Source organism: Bufo bufo, chromosome 1 (assembly GCF_905171765.1).
Source record: "Bufo bufo chromosome 1, aBufBuf1.1, whole genome shotgun sequence".
NCBI classification, from domain to species: Eukaryota; Metazoa; Chordata; class Amphibia; order Anura; family Bufonidae; genus Bufo; species Bufo bufo.
The window spans coordinates 266037178-266056388 of record NC_053389.1 but is presented as its reverse complement, the minus strand read 5'-3'; the positions used below and the strand labels follow the sequence as shown (position 1 = coordinate 266056388).

At 40.4% G+C, this 19211-nt stretch overlaps 1 protein-coding gene across 1 annotated transcript in view; it reads right to left on the bottom strand.

Moving 5' to 3' along the window:
- VWF (von Willebrand factor) overlaps positions 1–19211 on the bottom strand; it is a 214419-nt gene that overhangs the window by 43503 nt on the left and 151705 nt on the right. The window contains exons 35-38 of the mRNA XM_040439200.1: positions 15867–16087; positions 11603–11792; positions 10425–10769; positions 268–479 (exon numbers count right to left, since the gene is read on the bottom strand). Coding sequence (XP_040295134.1) covers positions 268–479; positions 10425–10769; positions 11603–11792; positions 15867–16087 — 968 coding nt within the window. The remainder of the gene's footprint in view (positions 1–267; positions 480–10424; positions 10770–11602; positions 11793–15866; positions 16088–19211) is intronic.

Here is a 19211-nt window from a genome sequence, read left to right as displayed (position 1 = left end):
CCAAGATTGTCTTTACAGTTCATCCTTGTTCAAGTGAATATTGCTCAACTGCAGTACCAAATACTGCCAACAGATAAGAGTGGTGCAGTTTGCATACCAAAAGTAGACCTTTTTTTTCTAACTCTGAACAAACCTATAACTTATCTGACCTCAACTTAATTTTTACATTTTTTGTGCCTTCATCCAACACAAGACGTCCCCAGTGGTCTTATACATCAAATATTTGAATAGCTTATATGTTTTTATCATAAAACTTGATGTTCTTACCTTGTGGTGGTCTCCATATTCATCTGTGCACTGGTTGCAAACACTTTCTGAAACACATTTCCCATTAACCTTCACCTCTCCATCTGGGCAGAAGCACCCTTCTATTCGGTGGTCAGACTCAAAACACATATTTTTGCTGTTTGTCTTGTCACAGTTCTTGTCACATCCTACATGGCAATGATTATATACCATGGTATTAGGGCAGGCCATTGCTGCAGATGAGATGGAGAAGATGACAGTAAGCATATGATCAGTGCTTTTTTACATATATTGTGATTATTTTTAAAGGCTATGCACACCTGTGGGGGGATTTTTTTTTTTATTAACGCATTGTACTCATTTTGAGTTAAAAATTATTTTTTCAATTGGTCTTTATTGAAAAGTTTGACCTCTGGCAGTCTTGAGTTTATCTAGTAGCAGAATCGGAATTTCCACTCTGTTCTGTCAGACAGCTCAGCTGATGGCACCTTAGCTCTGATCTCTGACCTCCTAAACACTCATTATAGCTCAATTCTTATCTTAATTATGAGCAGCACAAAGTAAAAGTAAAAAAGGACCATTCACACAGCTAGACAAACAGTTAACCCTTTGTGACAGAACAGCTCAATATTTTTAACAAGGACCAAATGAAAAATTAATTTTTAGCCCAAAATAAGTAAAAAGCAATCATGAACAAAATGCCCCAGTGATGTAAATAGCCTTTAAGTTTATTGGGACAGTCATCTCATGTAAGAATCCTTTAAAATGACCTGCATAGCCCGTTGCATACAATGTATGATAAAACTCATTATAGAAAGAGAGGAGTGAGGGCCCCAGAGCAAAATAACAACAGGATCTCTCCTCTAGCTTTATCCAAAGACAACTGATACGCTGGTACTCTTTCATCCCCAGGACTTTTCCATCCTTTGTCTCCATCCTTTTCCTCCATAAGGGTTTTGTGACTCTTGAGTCATTCTACTTTGTTCTTTCTATAGCAAGAGAGTACAAGAGGGGTCCTTCTTCTCATGCTGGATAAAATGCAGTTACTTTTATCCCAGAGCTTGGTTCTTTGCCACAAATTTGTCATCCCTTATAGAAGAAAGTGTAGGTTTATATGACCCTTAAAGAGGACCTGTCACTTCTCCTGACATGCCTGTTTTAATAGCTTCATGCATCCCCCATGTAGTAACAATTCTGGAGCACCTATTCTTATGTCTGTATGTTGTGCCATTCCTCTGTTATTTCTTCTAGAAGTTATGACTGAATTGCTATTAGCCTTCAGTAAGGGTACACAGGGGAGGTAACAAGTTGGGGGGGGGGGGGTGTACCTGCACAGACTCACTCTATCCAATCAGTGCTTCCATTTTCAGACTGTGCAGGTACACCGCCCCCAACTGGTTACCTCCCCTCTGTACCCTTACTGCAGACTGTCAGCAATCCATTCATAACTTTTAGTAGAAATAATAAAGGAATGAGACAACATAGAGCCATAAGAATAGATGCCTCAGAATTGTTATTACATGGGGAATGCATGTAACTATTAAAACAGGCATGTCAGGAGAGGTGACAGGTCCTCTTTAAGAATGTCACCCTCCTTTTCTGCTAACATTGCAGTGCTTGTGGATAGGTTCACCCAAGCAGCTGGGCAGCAAAATGAGCCTGAGCCACAATAGAAGGTCATGAGCTTTATCATGGGTGTTACTGTATCTGTAGCCTGATACCTGTTAAAGGGCCCACAGGCTAAAGGAGCAACCAAGGTACAGAAAAATTGTTTTTGTGCAGAGAAGAAAAATGAGTGTTTTCTATCTTCACTAGATTCTGTGTGTGTGGATTAAGTATGATATAAATGACTTTCAGTATAGCTATATTCCCTCCAGGGTAGAGAGGAACACAGACATCTCACTACTACCATTATTATGTGCAGAGTACATGCAGGGGGTGGGCAGAGAAGGAAGTCTGTCAGGGTCCAATCACACGACCGTAAGTATTTTGCAGTCTTCAAATAGCGCATCTGCAAAACACGGGTATCAGCTGTATTCGTTACGCATTTTGTGGAACGCACACGGCTAGCTCTATAATAGAAATGCCTATTCTTGTCCATCTTTTTGCAGGGCCGCGGAACGGAACTAGGTGTGCTGTCTGCATCTTTTGTGGCCCTATTGAAATGAATAGCTCCGCACCCACGGACCCAGAAATATGGTCACGTGAATGGACCCTAAGGTGCATTTTCAGCCAATAGCTCCAGTGCTCATTGGTTTGAAAACTACTACTGTACAGCCCACTAATGTACAGCAGTAGTTGTGATCATCTGTGGTGTGAAGGGCCTATAGTGTACAGAGCATCTTGCATTTGGGAAAGAGTGAAAGAACTAATGACCCTGGATAAATGAACCTAGAAGCTGCATACAAGAAATATCTAAATTTGTAAAAATATACATGCCCACGCAAAGGAAAATGAAAGAGGTCATAATATTCAGTACCAGCACTGAAATGTTTAATTAGTTCCGAAACATTTATCATTTTCTCTAACCCAGGAGAGTTATTTCTTTCAAATAACATATGCAATTAATCAGCATAAAAACAGATTTTCCTTGCCATGTGCATATAGTTTATTCCTCTGATGTGCCAAATAATGGGGCATATTTTACATACATAAAAGAGAAATCATGTGTGTTTGATTTCAACATCCATGCAATAAAACATTCCCAATTGTGAAAGTAGCTAGTTCTGTTAAAAAGAAAAGGAAAACTCCACATATCACATGTTATGTGGCTTTCCAATCATGTTTTTGATAATTTAATTTGAGTAAATATTTATCATTGACCTTACTGGTTTACGTCAGGGCGATGTATACGAGAATCCACACCCAGAGTTGAGTTGGGGATCGGATGGGTATAAAATTACATGGTGAATCATCTTCATGCATGGAAATGATATAAACCAAAAATAACTTTCTTTCAAGCTGTAAATTCTTGTGTACGGAAGGAAATGTTTTTGTAAGAATTTATGTATATCACTTTCATGTGTATTGTGTATAAATGGCATACACAGTACATTTCTTTTAAGTTTTGTCATGCATTAGTCAAATACTGTACTGTATGTCAGTCCAATAGTTTCAAACAAGTCACAGCTATATCTTACTGGGGATTTCCAGAATGTTACATTGGCAGACTATCTTTAAACGGGATGCGCCATACACTGAAGTTATTTCATATTCACAGAACTCATTGGTCCAAACGCTGGGACAACCACCAATCAATTATCTTTAATGCTTGGCACAACCCCTGTAGGATAGGCCATCATTGCCTGATCAATGGTTGTGCAACTGCTTCACAGTGAACCCATACATGTGTGGTTGTGTCTGGTAATACTCCTTAGCCCAATAAAGTGAATAGCATAGACACGTGTAATTTTGTACTGGAACTGGATTCCCACTCATTATACTTTGATAACCTATCCTAAAGGGCCATGAAACTTGTCACTTTTCTTTGATACTGATGGCCTATTCTTAGACAGAATAGAATGGACCCAATTCTAAGCAATCTCACCTATAAGCTGAGGAAACGGGCCTCTGTAATTTTCCGTCCTATTAATTGTTTAACAGCCAAAGCTCTGTACATTTGGTAGGGACTGTGCCTGATACTACTGCTCAGTTCTATTCACTTTAATAGGACAAAGTGTGGAGCGTTGCCTGGTAAACAGTGAGAGGATGTGACTCTTATTGGAGCATTGCAGTCAATCCATGGAGGTATCAGGAGTCAGAACCCTACTGACTGGCGGTACATGGTTCAGAGACTCATAAACTTACAGTACATTGTCTCAGATTTAATTGTGTCTTGGGAAATCTGAGAGAATCTTCATGCGGTGACATGGACGGTCTATGAGAAGATGAGGATTTCCACAGAGATGAGGCAAAGCCTTACTCAAAGCAGATGGATAACGTCAGGTGTTGTTATCCCTTCAGTCAGGTACTTAAAAGCAACAAAAGAGGAAAACCCTTCACTAGTAATATGGGTGACTCTGGTAAAGACATGCAGGAACATAGTAGCATCGCATGAGGTGATGGAAAATCAGCAGATGCTTTCTGGGATTGTAGTGCCTTGGAGCAGGGAGTACTTTAACATTTGGACATTTTTGGACATTTGCCTATTTCCCATATGCAAAGTTTAAACTTCTTACTTTATTTCACCTAAAAGGGTTAACTTGCACTGTTTAATACTGTGTAAGTGCATTTTATATACAGTATATGTTGTGATATATATCCTGGTCATTATCACTGTATTTACATGGCTCTGTGAAAAGGGTTAATGAATACTGAGAGACTGTTAGGGCTTTGATTGAGAAGCTGGTAATTTTCCACAGCTGCCATAGGGTTTAAAGAAGACCATGTTTTGGAGGGAAAAACCAGACTCGTTTACCACCAAAAAGCAGACAGAGTGACCTTTTAAATGTTTGGTTTTAGCTCTGTTGTTATGTCTGGAAACTTGTATTTGTCTGGAAAACCTGCTGTGTCATTGCCATTGAGTATCATTGAAGCTCTAATGTAAGTCTATACCAGACGGGAGCTGAAACAATGTATCTGTTTGTGCTGAGTTTCTCCACTCCACCCCTCCAACTAGAAGGTTCTAGTCTAGCAAAAACTGTATATAAGGAGAGCAGTCAAAGCCCCTAGTGTGCTGCAGTTAGGGAAGAGTGTTTGGAAGAGGAGACTCTGCCAAACTACTGAGTGACCAGAAGAAGACGCTGACACGGGGATACACTGCCACAGACCCTGAATCACCAGCCTTGGACCAGGGTACCAGCCTTCTGAAGAGAAAGAGGGACAGCTAGCTCAGGCCTTTCCTCCTTATCAAACCCTTCTTCTGCCAGGGAGGAGACTGGAGAAGCCAGCCCTATGCCTTGCCTGTATTGTTTTGTACCTAACTTCCTTCAGTAAAGGAGCACACTGGTTTACTGCAGACCCTGGCTCTCTGGACTTATTTCCTATTGGGATGCACCATGCCTTACCATCCCTTCCGGAGAGCAGCAACATGTGGTGACACCTTGACGGTGTCCGGGGGACCCAGCGTAGCGTTGGGACCACCCCAAACCCGGCCACTGCAGGATGCATATAGTAAATACCACCCACTACCTACCAGCTGCTGCATGAGAACTGCAGGGTTTCTCTTACAGTGTGAAAGAGACCTAATGTAATGTGGAATGAGGTACAAACCTGTTTCCTAACATGGTACCTTTTATGTTTTTCCTTCATATCAAAATCAGTGGAAATGGAGGTTAAATGGCATAATACATAGTTCAGGGGCTTGACCATTAGCCAGTAAGGGGCCCAGATATTTCTGATAGCTGCCTTGTCAATAACACATAAGGCTACATATACACAAGGCTAACCTTAGATTGTATAGTAGAACCTGCTATTGCTGCTGAAAATCAGACATCATACTATGTATACTACATGACAATATATTTCTAACAAAGCCCTGTACCTTACATGGATCCAGAGATCTCCCCATTCATTGCTTTGCTTGATTTATATCAAGCTGGAAGCTCAAGGGGAGTGTCTTTTCTGCTACAGCTCAGGGGGCGTGCCCATGCTCTCCCTATCACAGCTCAGGGGGCGTGCCCATGCTCTCCCTATCACAGCTCAGGAGGCAGTTGAAGGATGAAACTGAGCATGTGTGGCCTTCTCAGAAACCCTGACAAAGAAATAAGAAAAAATGCAAACAGCAGGTGGAGCTATACAGATACATTTTATTGAATAACTCATTTTTAATTCCATGCAGTTACAAAAGTATTCAGATCCAAGTGCTGGTTTGAAAACTGTACAATATTTTTCATGGGACAACCCCTTTAAGCTGTTCCATATAGTTCCCAAATAATATCTAATGTGCTACTTCCTTCCCATGGGTTCAAGCACCAAGTGTGAGATCATGGGTGCTAGCGTGTGGTGCCCGTGCCATCACAACCGGTAGTGCCGCTGATAGGTACTCATCTGCAACATTTATTATTATGACTATTTATTTGGTCAACCAGAAGTGAAGAAGGTAAGATGTAAAAATAATTAGCCTATTGTGCTCCAAACATTGTGTTAAAAGGATGGATTCTGAACAGGTTTCAGACACTACAGAGTACAATGCATCAGTAAAGGTAAGAACTATCAGAATCTGGGATAAAAATGCAAGTTAGATGGCTTGTCCAACCAAAAATATACCACATTTTTTAAACCAGTGCCTGGATCTGAATACATGTGTAATTGGCATATCATTAAAATTGTAGTATAGTCATAGAGTTATTCATTACTCTGTTTACCTAGGGAATATTGCTGAGGTGGTCGCACATGCTCAGTTTCATCCTTTTTTTTTATTTTACTTCCATCCTTCAACTGCCACCAGCCATATCTACTGTTAGAAGCTTTGACATTTACAGGGAGAAAGCTGCAGCAGATAGGACATGTCCCCTGAACTGTGACAGAGAGACAGCCGCAGAAGAATTGATACCTCCCCTGAGAAAAGGCACGTTCCTGAGCTCCTAAATCTAGCAGAGCAATTGAAACAATAAATGTGGAGATCTCTGGATCCATGGAATTACAGGGCTGGTTCTAGATTGTCATGTATTATATGATGTCTGATTTTCATTTTTTTTAAACTAATCATGGGATAACCTCTTTAATAAATATGCAACTGCTGCACATATGGTTGTTATACTATATTTATCTTCATTGAAGTCAATAGGGAAAAATACCACAAAATACCAGGGCATCCTACCAAAATGTGTCATTATGGTCTAGTGCTAATCCTGATCATTAGGACCCTTTTGACATTTGATCATCAGTAAACAAGAGAATTTCCTTTTTAAATGTCAGCTAATAATTATTAATAATTGACTGAATCCGGCTTCTGTCCAAGATAATGTGGTTTGTGTAGAAGACTTTGCAGCTTTATCACGCAGGGTGACATTAAGCTATCACTCCATGTTGGCTGAACAAACAGAACATTGTGTATAGTGAGTTGTTTCCCCATACGCTGTTCAGAATATGACAATCATCCACAGTGCTATGGGGCACCAATTACATAGGAATATACAATAATAGCCAAGATAAAAATCTGGATTTTTCCATGGCTCAGGAACCCTATATAAAGTAAGTTGAAATCCAGTGCACCATTTTTCTCTTGGGACACTTAAAAAGCAGCAATTTATTCTGTGCACTAATGTATGACCTAACATGTACTCCCAAATCTGCGAAATATGTGCCAATGGGCTGTAATAATGCCCCTACAGTAAAGGAAGGGCACAACCTGAGACAACATTCAAGGGCCTCTGTCAGCAGCTTTGTACCCATGAAACTGTCTGACCTGTTACATGTGCACTTGGCAGCTGAGGGCATCTGTGTGGGTCCCATGTTCATATGTGCTTGCATTGCTGAGAAAAACTAAGTTTTAATATGCAAATTAGTCTCTAGGACCAACAGGGGCGTTGCCATTACTTCTAGAGACTCTGCTCTTTCTGCAACTGTGGCGCCCTCTGCACTTTAGTCAGGGCCAGTAAATGTGATCATGGCTGGCCCTGACTTAACTCTTAAAGTGCAGAGGGTGCCACAGATGTAGAGAGAGCTGAGTCTCTAGGAGTAACAGCAACGCCCCCGTTACTCTTAGAGGCTTATTTGCATATAAGAAAACGTAATTTTTCTCAGCTATGCGGGCACATATGAACATGGGACCAACATTGATGCCTTCACCTCAGTTTTAGGGGGAGGCAACCCTTGTTTACTAGGGGGCAATTTAGAGGTTTGGGTAAACTTAAGGCAAATAAAAAAATACCCAGTATTATTTAGTGGTGTATGGTGATATGAGTTCAATATATTTATTAATGATCTTGTAGAAGGCTTGCATAGTAAAATATCAATTTTCGCAGATGACACTAAACTGTGTAAAGTAATTAACACCGAAGAGGACAGTATACTACTACAGAGGGATCTGGATAGACTGGAGGCTCGGGCAGAGAAGTGGCAGATGAGGTTTAACACTGACAAATGTAAAGTTATGCACATGGGAAGGAATAATGCAAGTCACCCGTACATACTAAATGATAAAACACTTGGTAACACTGACATGGAAAAGGATCTAGGAATTTTAATAAACAGCAAACTAAGCTGCAAAAAACAGTGCCAGGCAGCTGCTGCCAAGGCCAATAAGATAATGGGTTGCATCAAAAGGGGCATAGATGCCCGTGATGAGAACATATTCCTACTACTTTACAAATCATTAGTCAGACCGCACATGGAGTACTGTGTCCAGTTCTGGGCTCCAGTGAACAAGGCAGACATAGCAGAGCTGGAGAGGGTCCAGAGGAGGGCAACTAAAGTAATAACTGGAATGGGGCAACTACAGTATCCTGAGAGATTATCAAAATTAGGGTTATTCACGTTAGAAAAAAGACGACTGAGAGGAGATCTAATTACTATGTATAAATATATCAGGGGTCAGTATAGAGATCTATCCCATCATCTATTTATCCCCAGGACTGTGACTGTGACGAGGGGACACCCTCTTTGTCTGGAGGAAAGAAGGTTTGTACACAAACATAGAAGAGGATTCTTTACGGTAAGAGCAGTGAGACTATGGAACTCTCTGCCTGAGGAGGTGGTAATGGTGAGTTCAATAAAGGAATTCAAGAGGGGCCTGGATGTATTTCTGGAGCGTAATAATATTACAGGCTATAGCTACTAGAGAGGGGTCGTTGATCCAGGGAGATATTCTGATTGCCTGATTGGAGTCGGGAAGGAATTTTTTATTCCCCTAAAGTGGGGAAAATTGGCTTCTACCTCATAGGGTTTTTTTGCCTTCCTCTGGATCAACTTGCAGGATAACAGGCCGAACTGGATGGACAAATGTCTTTGTTCGGCCTTATGTACTATGTTACTATGTAACTATGAGTTGGGAAATGAACCGCAGAATTAGGTCGGAACTGTATGACAATATTAGGTGTTTTATTTAACCAGTTCAAGACCAGGCAGTTTTCCACTGCTAAAGACAAGTATAGGTTTTTACATCTTTTTCGGGATACATAAGGTCTAATTTTATTAAAGTTTTTTTGGCAAATTAGGAGGTTAAGAATGTAGAAGGAGAAAGCTTCCAAATGCCTGATTATATAGACCAAGGCAAACTTTGAATGAGAGAGGAATGATTGCAACTGCAGTCATTCCTCCCTCATTCTCTTCTATAGATGATCGCAGCACATTCTTGATTACACAGGGAGATGTGCTGCCGACTATTGGGCATCTTTCAACCTGATGAAAAACTCCCATCAGCCGATGAACAAGCATTTGCTCAATTATACCGGCAAATTATCAGCAACGAGCATTCGTATCCCCTATAACTGGCCCGAAATTGTGCAGTCCAATAGGGCCTTAAGTATTTACATTTCTTGAATTCTTGGAATTTTAATCAGTCATCACAAATTTTGCAGTATACATCAGACTGATCTGTTATCCATTAAGCTTTCTCATAAATTAACTAAATTCAAGAACATAACTACAAATTCGTTTCTATATGGTATAAGACCCCCAAAATGCTGAACAAAATTAACCCCAACAATTCACTATCTGCTGGTGATGTAATAAAGAGGTGAGGAACCTGCTACTGATCAAGGAGAAATGCTTAACATGGGGCTTTGTTTGTATACGATTTTATTGGTATTTTTTGTGAAATCAGAGAAAAATATTTTTAAACAGGCAAATAGGTGTCTTTTTCACATAGCATGTGTCTGCTTGCGTTACATTATCACAAGATAATGATGGCTACATCTATATTCAACAGGGGTGTAAATAGTCCTGTGGGCCCCATGACAGATTTTGGATGTGGGCCCCCACCACTACCACGATGGTAGGATGCACAGGTATTGATAGACTAAAATAGAGCAAAAATAAATGGGTTACTTATTGATCTGTTTTAATACCAGTAGTGTTGTAGGCTCCTTTAATCCAAGTATTACTCCATGCTATAGTATCATTATAGTGATATTTTGTTTGGTACACATGTGGCAATCTTGCTGGTGCGGGGATATAAAAAAAAAAGAAGACCAAAACAGTATTCGGGGTGTCTAGTGCTCTTGCTATGTAGACTAATTTTTTTTATCAGTTTGCCCAAAATGCAATTTACTTCAGTTAAAATTGGTTATACTCACGGCATATATCTGAGGACCTCCAGTCTATGCACAATCCATGAAGCCTGCAAAGGTGGCTGTAACTTGCAATGATCTCACAGGGATCCTGACCATGGCAGCTGGACTCTTGACATAACTTAAAATAATCACTTGGCTGAATTTTGGAGTGGCATTGCTCGAATGCTTTGGAAAGCACAATGTTACACTGATGACTTGGAGACTGGCTGCACACATCATCCAGTCTGGTTTCGCATGTTCTTCCAAACTCATCAACCATGGTCCATTCCTTAATGAATCTGCTGCTGTCTCTTGTAACTGAGCCGTCCCTGAGTGTAAAGTCATTCACTGGGTTGTGGTCACATATTCCTGGATAAAGAAGAGCACATGAAAGCCATTACTGAGAGCACAGTCACAGTGGACAACTGACCCAAGAGTCAGAGATCAAAATTATTGTGCCATTCAATAAAATTGCACATAGCGGTCAGACACTGTCAAAGTGGCCAACCTTTTTTTTTGTATAGATTCTACTTTTTGAGGGATATTACTTGGGAAATTTACAAGGGAAGAAAGGCGCATGCAGTGTATCAAGAACACTGCTGCATCATAATGGTGATATCAATCACAGTTAATCGTTGTACTGGCTTCACATGGCTTCTTCATACATGACCATGCTGATCCTACGCAAATGGTTGGCATTTTTATACTTGCTTGTTCGAGACTGCAGCTGAATATTCAGGTGGCCCAATATCAAGATCTACTTCTCCACACCCCTCTATCAGTAGATCAAGAAGTTTTTTGGGGATACCACTACTGTAGAGCAATTTCTATTTAAAGGGAACCTGTCAAAAAAGAATGGCGCTATGTATGTATTACAGCTGTAAAACTTTTGAGTAGAATTGGTCACCCTAAATGCTTAGCTGGTTTACAAATATTATACCCTGCCAATATGTTTCTTCACTATGTATGCTTCAGTTTGGAGATGTGATAAGTTACATGATGACTTTGGCTGCAGTATTGTCGTTCAAACAGAAAATGTTCTGTTCTTTAGGAGATAAGTTGGGTTTACTTTTTCTGGCCACTTTATTGGCACATAAAGGGCACAATTTCTCTTGGTTAAGCTTTCATAGAACACGTTGAGAACCAGTGGGTTTTCTAAAGCCAATATATTTAATAGAAAGATATAGATTAGGATAACTTACCACAAAGCCCTGAAGTCCTTGACGAGAATCCATGTGGGATGAACTCAAGTATAAATTCATTGTTTATTGGTGTGAATGAAAAAGCAAATCCAAGCTCAGGGATTTTCATATTATGCATGATGGCTCCAAAAACACCCACTTCAAAAGTGTTGTTGTAAGGCACCTGGACTAGCTCTCCATTGACAGAGACCTAAGAGATGTGAGGCAGAACAGACAGTAAGTTGGTGATGCTTATTCTTTGTATTTGTAAACTACTGGAGTTCTACCTTCTAAAGGGGTTGTCCATGATAATTAAAAATCTCGGACAAACCCTCAAATGGTTTAAAATAAAAAAGGATGCTATTCTATGCTTTTTCTCAAGTGCTGTTCTCTGCACCACCAGTCCAATCCTCCTGCACCTTATTTATAAACTGCTGCAGTGAAGTACCTTAATGTGGCACATGACCACTGTAGCCAATCACTGTCCACAGAAGTAGACCACTGAGGACAGTGATTGGCTGCAACAGTCACATGCTGTACCGCTGCACGTCACTGTACACAGCACATGATTGCTTTAAAAAATTACTAGTCTCAGTGGCAGACAGCAGAGGAGGACAATGATTGGCTGCAGCCGTCATGTGCCGTATACCAGCATGCCCATACTGCAGTTTATAAAGAAGCAGCGTCACGGGGACCGGACCAGCAGCACAGAAAACAGAATGGGGAAAGAGGTAAGTATAGCATCGTTTTTCATTTTAGACCATTCAGGCTTGACCAGAATTTTTAATTCTCTTGAACAACCACTTTAAGGTTTTTGGGGCCGTGGGAGGAACTGATTTTGATATGGAGCTCAAAGTGTTGTCACTTGCCTTATTATTATTCACAAAAAAATGGATCAGAATTAAAAATAAAATGTATAAACTTTATTGGTATGCACTAAAAGCTGCTGAACACACAGCAATAAAAACACTGGCTCATTTTCAATTCACCACCAAGGAGTCAGAAGGCACATGAGAACCCTCCCACCTAGGTAGGGGGACCAAAATAAGTCTCAGTAAGTCATTGAGGTGGATTTTCTACAGCTAATGCAGAACTCCTGTACATTATATTATTAAAAGTGCACTTTCCGCCTTAGGGACACAGTTATTGTGTACCCTATCTAGCGTGACTGTCACAGTCAAAGACAACAATTCTTCACTAAAGTCACTTAGTATGGTGAGAACTAAAGGAGACAGGGCAGAATACAGTACTCCTCAGATTATCTGACAAGCGGTTGTAGTGATTCTAGGAAACCTTGCCTCCGATACCAGTGGGCATTTGGGATAACACTAGGGACAAACACCTAACAACCACTGCTCAGAATCCTATGCGTTTCTATATCCCTATATCATCAGGGGTCAGTGAGATGGTATCTACAATAAAGAGCTCTGATACTTTTGATGTCTAGTATCAAGCATTTAAACATTCAAGAGCGCTGCTGTCACGGATAATGGCCGCATGAAGCACGACAGGCGCCGACTTTAAATAAAGAATACCCCTTCTCACTTCCCAACACTGCCTCCTCAGCCTTGCTCGCTAGGCATGTCACTGGTGTGTCAAAGCAATCGACAGTGACTGGGGTGGTATCAGGGGAGGACTTGTTGCCAGGGACCCGGGACATGCATCGAGCACCGGATAACGGGCTGTCAAGATGAACAAGCCCACGCAAACAAGAAAACAATGGCAAATTACAAGTCCAAGACACCAAAAGACAAATTGTTACTTCCCTTGCCCCACACAGCACTGAAAAGAAACTGAGTTAATGCAAGACTGTCGGAGGCCGAGTGTGGAATGTCCATCTCAAAACCTACTTCTATCTTCGTTTTAATAGCGCTTATATAATGTATAAGGTACAAATACATTTCGGGAGTAACTGCTGTTTTGAGGGGTCTTTCCTGTTTAATTTCCTTTGTAAAGATATCATGGACGGTCCATGATCTAAGATCTTCCTAGATTATGAACATACCCTTGAAACAATTTGTCTCCGTGACACGTATCCTTAACCAGAAATTCCTTAGCTGCTGCGAAAATACAACTCCAAGCATGCTGTGACGGGTTACAGCACTGACAGCCTATAGAAAATAACACTGGCTTTTAACCAGTAGCTCTCCAGGTGCTCTGACGTTGCAACTCCCAGCATGCCCTGATAACCTGCTTGCCCCGACAACCTACAGAAAATTGTGTCCCTATGATCGTGGTCTTCTGCATGTAATTCTGCATCAGTTGCAAAACTACCACCACCAACATTCCCTTACCATCTACAGAAAATGATGTGCTTCTATAGCACTATAACCAACTAGTCTCTCCTCAGCTGTTGTAAAACTACAACCGCTATCTTGCCCAGACAGCCTGAAAAGGCATGCTGGGAGTTGTAGTTGCGCATCACTTTTTTTACACTTTTTTGAAATGTTTTAACATTGCTAACACTACAAGCACTGAAAAATAAACTGAAGCAAAACACATTTGTAAAATAAGACCCAGGGACTACAAGTAAAAGTGTACGAGAGCTTGTAGAAACGGGCAATAATCCATTTAATCTCGGCTGCAGTTGTAAAGCAGTGTTTTCTTTAGCACTTTCTATGTTCTAGCTGTTCGGGATGTTTTTCATGTGCATCACTGTTCACTAGAGAGATTACTTGCCTACTGCAGTCAACCTGCCAGAGGTCAGGGAGAAGTCAGCAAGAATGAGGAGTGCTATTGGGTGCTGTGACTACTATATAGCCTGTAAAAAGATGTATTATTCAGTGAAAAAATATCTCAATATAATAAGGGATATTTATGAATGGGATGCTAGTAAATGTCCAAATTTGATTGCCGATTTTTATTTAAATACTTTAGTGCTTATCACAAAGAGATCTCTGCTTTTCTGAGGCAAAAAATACTAGGTGCCTGCAGTCACCACTAGAGGGAGTTTAGGAGCTTTCTGCATACAGTGAGTTCTATAGTAAAATAGGAAGCACCTAAGTTTCCTCTACTGGTGACTTCAGGCAGGCTTTTATTATTTTATACTCTTTATGTGTACAGGGGAGCCCTTTATCAGAAAAATAAAGATTGAACCACTAGAGTTAAAAGTTGGACATTCCTCTAGGGTTGGCATGACTGAATGCAGTGCATTGTCACTTGTTATTAGACCTTTCAAGCTGAGAAGAGATGGGCTGAAGTGTTCTTCAATGGTATGACTGAGAGGAGGTCCAAAAATATCCGTGATCACCTATATCTCACTAGAAATCTCAGTTTCAAGCTTAACTTTCATATGCTACAATCTTTAGGTTTAGCGGGGCATGTTGACATGGTAGATTTTCCAAGTAGATTACCACGTGTATTCCATCCACAGCATATCTGCATGCCATTGTTTCTATAGGGAATATGCCTTGCCATTCATATGGTCATAGATATAACTTAGATTGTGAGCACTGTTGGGGACAACTTGATGCTAATGTCTGTAAAATGTTGCAGATTATAGTAGCATTATACAAGTGTGTAAAATAAAAAATAAAAAATTGGTGTGGATTGCAAAACTGCATCAAGAAAGGGCATGTTTCTTTATGGTGCCTTTTATGTGCGGAAATTGGAGCAGGTGTATGCATGTGGATTAGACCCACAAAAATTTCTGGCTTTCTTCATTGACAATCACTACTTGTTCAAAGGGTACTTTGACAATAAATTACTCTCAAAGTGTCCCCCTGCTGGGAATCTCAGTGATCAGCTGTAATATGTGTCTTAACCAAACAGTAAGTGTTCATGCTCAATAAAATCAATGGACTGCATGAATGTGTCAGGTCTTCCAGAAAGAAAGTGAGAGTAGATTTACAGCCTTGCTCCAGTTAAAGGGATTTACCAGGCTCCAATGTTAAGGACCTAACCTCAGGTCATCCATATCTGATCAGTGAGCTTCTGATATTCGGCACCCCTACCTATCAGAATACCAGTTTGTGCTGCGTTTGAAGTGGCCATGCTGGGTTACTGCAGCTCAGCTGCCAATCACTTGCTATTCCAGTGCCAGAGGCTGTAGGCAACAGTTGATTGGTGGGGAGTGCGGAGTGTCGGACCACCGCTTTCCAGTATTGATGACCTATGCTGGGGATAGCTGCATCCTGGAAAACCCCTTTAACTAATTATTCTGAATGCCCCCCACCCTATTTGCTTAGAAGGCACTAATAGAGTGTTTGAATTTTTTTTTAACAAACATGAGATTTCTATTTACAGACAAGAAACAATTAAAAAAACTGAAGGAACAGTCAGTTACCTGCATATTGTATGAAAGCTTTGCGGTGTCCCCATTGTACTTCACACTCACAGAATCCATGCAGGTCTGACCACTCGATAACCCACAGTCACCATTCTGCAGGGTGACTTTGAGATTGTTCTTTTTGTCATTAAACAACACGTAGGAACAATTACTGAGGAGTTTAAAATTAAGTCCATCAAATGTAACGATGTGTCGGCTGGAACTTCCTTTACATATACCTGATGAGGGAAAGAGAAGGTGTCAATATGCCAGATGTGCCATATATCAGGTTATTTCACCTGAAGACTGTCTTCTGGCATAGCAGTGATCATGTTTTAAATCTAGTATCAGTGTATTGTGATATACTGTACATGGTATATATGATATTAATGCTTACACAATGGCTGGAATTTTATGGTGGGGCTCTATGGCTATATTTAATGGGTACTATGGTAGCATTTTATGGGTCTCCATCTATCCATTTTATGCATACTATAGTAGCATTTTACCTATGACTAGATTATATAAGGCACCATGACAGTACATTATGCGGCACTATCAGTGGCGTACTGTCACGGACGTACCGAGACATACAGACTTCCCCGCAACAGTGAGTGGCAGGAGATCTTTGAGACTGGCAACACGTGGTTTGATTTGACATGTTTACCTTGTGGATCAATAGGCGTCTGTGTTGTTTCTGGAACTGGCCACACCCTTAACCTCCAGGTGTTGCTATTGTGGTCATTTAACTTTCCCAATTTATAGTTGTTTCTCCCACAATGCTGTGTGGTTTATAGCTTCAGTTGGACCTGTGGATAGCTGGTGTTTGGATCTCGGCTAAGTTCCTGGTGCTGCCATAGCTTCTTGGAAGTTAAGTGTTACCTTTCACTTTTCTGTGTGTTGCATTTCTTTGTTGTTTTGTATTAGGCCTTAGGGAGCCTCCCGTTCATCCTTCCTTTTGGAGGAACAGGTTGTCTCATTCCTGTCATTAGTAACAGGGTCCTTTTGGGTTAGACAGGACTTTAGGTATTCCTGTGTATGAACTCACCTACCTCTGGGGTCTGATCATACTGGTAGTCAGTCAGGGCTTTGATTAGGGTTTTTACTAGGAGGTCTTGGGATCTAGTGATCACCAGTCAGTGTGGTTTAATATAAGAACTGTGAAAGAGTCCCACCACACAAAAACAAAAGTTTTAGATTTTAGAAAAACAGACTTTTTAAAAATGAAATTAGTCATAAATGAGTCCTTATCAGACTGGAACGGATTACATGGATTCCAGGAGAAATGGGACTACTTAAAAGGTGCATTATTGAAGGCAACAGAAAATTGCATTAGACTTGTCAGTAAAAGCAAAAAAAGGAGGAGACCAATGTGGTACTCAGCAGAAGTGGCCCAAATCATTAAAAATAAAAAGCTAGCATTTTGTAATTATAAAAAAAACCAGAGCAATGAAGATAAGGAAATCTACAAGATTAGGCAGAGAGAGGCCAAGCAAGTTATAAGAACTTCTAAAGCGCAGGCAGAAGAAAAACTAGCTCAGTCTATGAAAAAAGGGGATAAGACATTCTTCAGATATATAAATGAAAAAAGGAAATTAAAACAAGGAATAACTAAATTAAAAACAAAGGACGGAAGGTATGTAGAAGAGAATAAAGGGCTAGCCGACTGCCTTAATGAATACTTCTGTTCAGTTTTTACAAAAGAAAAAGGAGAAGGACCTCCACTAGAAAGAATGACTATTAAATCGTTTGATGCATGTATCTTTACAGAGGAAGATGTTCTAAGTTTGCTGTCTAAGGTGAAGACAGATAAGTCACAGGGGCCTGATGAGATACACCCAAAATTATTAAAAGAGCTTAGTGGTGAGCTGGCAAAACCGTTAACAGATTTATTTAACCAATCATTAGTAACAGGAGTCGTCCCGGAAGATTGGAAATTGGCAAATGTGGTTCCCATTCACAACAAAGGTAGTAGGGAGGAATCGAGCAACTATAGACCAGTGAGTCTGACATCAATAGTAGGCAAATTAATGGCAACCCTATTAAAGGATAGGATTGTGGAACATCTAAAATCCCATGGATTGCAAGATGAAAAACAACATGGGTTTACTTCAGGGAGATCATGTCAAACAAATCTTATAGATTTTTTTGACTGGGTGAATAAAATAATAGACGGTGGAGGTGCAGTAGACATCGCATATCTAGAATTTAGTAAGGCTTTTGACACTGTCCCACATAGAAGACTTATCAATAAACTGCAGTCATTGAGCATGGACTCCCATATTGTTGAGTGGATTAGGCAGTGGCTGTGTGACAGACAACAGAGGGTTGTAGTCAATGGAGAACATTCAAAACAAGGTAATGTTACCAGTGGGGTTCCACAGGGATCTGTACTGGGACCGATTTTGTTTAATATCTTTATAAGTGATATTGCAAAAGGCCTCGCTGGTAAGGTTTGTCTTTTTGCTGATGACACAAAGATATGTAACAGGGTTGATGTTCCTGGAGGGAAACGCCAAATGGAAAAGGATTTAGGAAAACTAGAAGAATGGTCAGAACTCTGGAAACTGAAATTTAATGTGGATAAGTGCAAGATAATGCACCTGGGGCGTAAAAACCCAAGGGCAGAATATAGAATATTTGACACAGTCCTGACCTCAGTATCTGAGGAAAGGGATTTAGGAGTAATTATTTCAGAAGACTTAAAGGTGGGAAGACAATGTAATAGAGCAGCACGAAATGCCAGCAGAATGCTTGGATGTATAGGGAGAGGTATAAGCAGTAGAAAGAGTGAAGTGCTTATGCCGCTGTACAGAACACTGGTGAGACCTCACTTGGAGTATTGTGCGCAGTACTGGAGGCCATATCTCCAGAAGGATATAGATACTCTAGAGAGAGTTCAGAGAAGAGCTACTAAACTAGTACATGGATTGCAGAATAAAACTTACCAGGAAAGGTTAAAGGACCTTAATATGTATAGCTTGGAAGAAAGAAGAGACAGAGGGGATATGATAGAAACTTTTAAATACATAAAGGGAATCAACTCGGTAAAGGAAGAGAGCATATTTAAAAGAAGAAAAACTACCACAAGAGGACACAGTTTTAAATTAGAGGGGCAAAGGTTTAAAAGTAATATAAGGAAGTATTACTTTACTGAGAGAGTAGTGGATGCATGGAATAGCCTTCCTGCAGAAGTGGTAGCTGCAAATACAGTGAAGGGGTTTAAGCATGCATGGGATAGGCATAAGGCCATCCTTCATATAAGATAGGGCCGGGGGCTATCCATAGTATTCAGTATATTGGGCAGACTAGATGGGCCAAATGGTTCTTATCTGCCGACACATTCTATGTTTCTATGTTTCT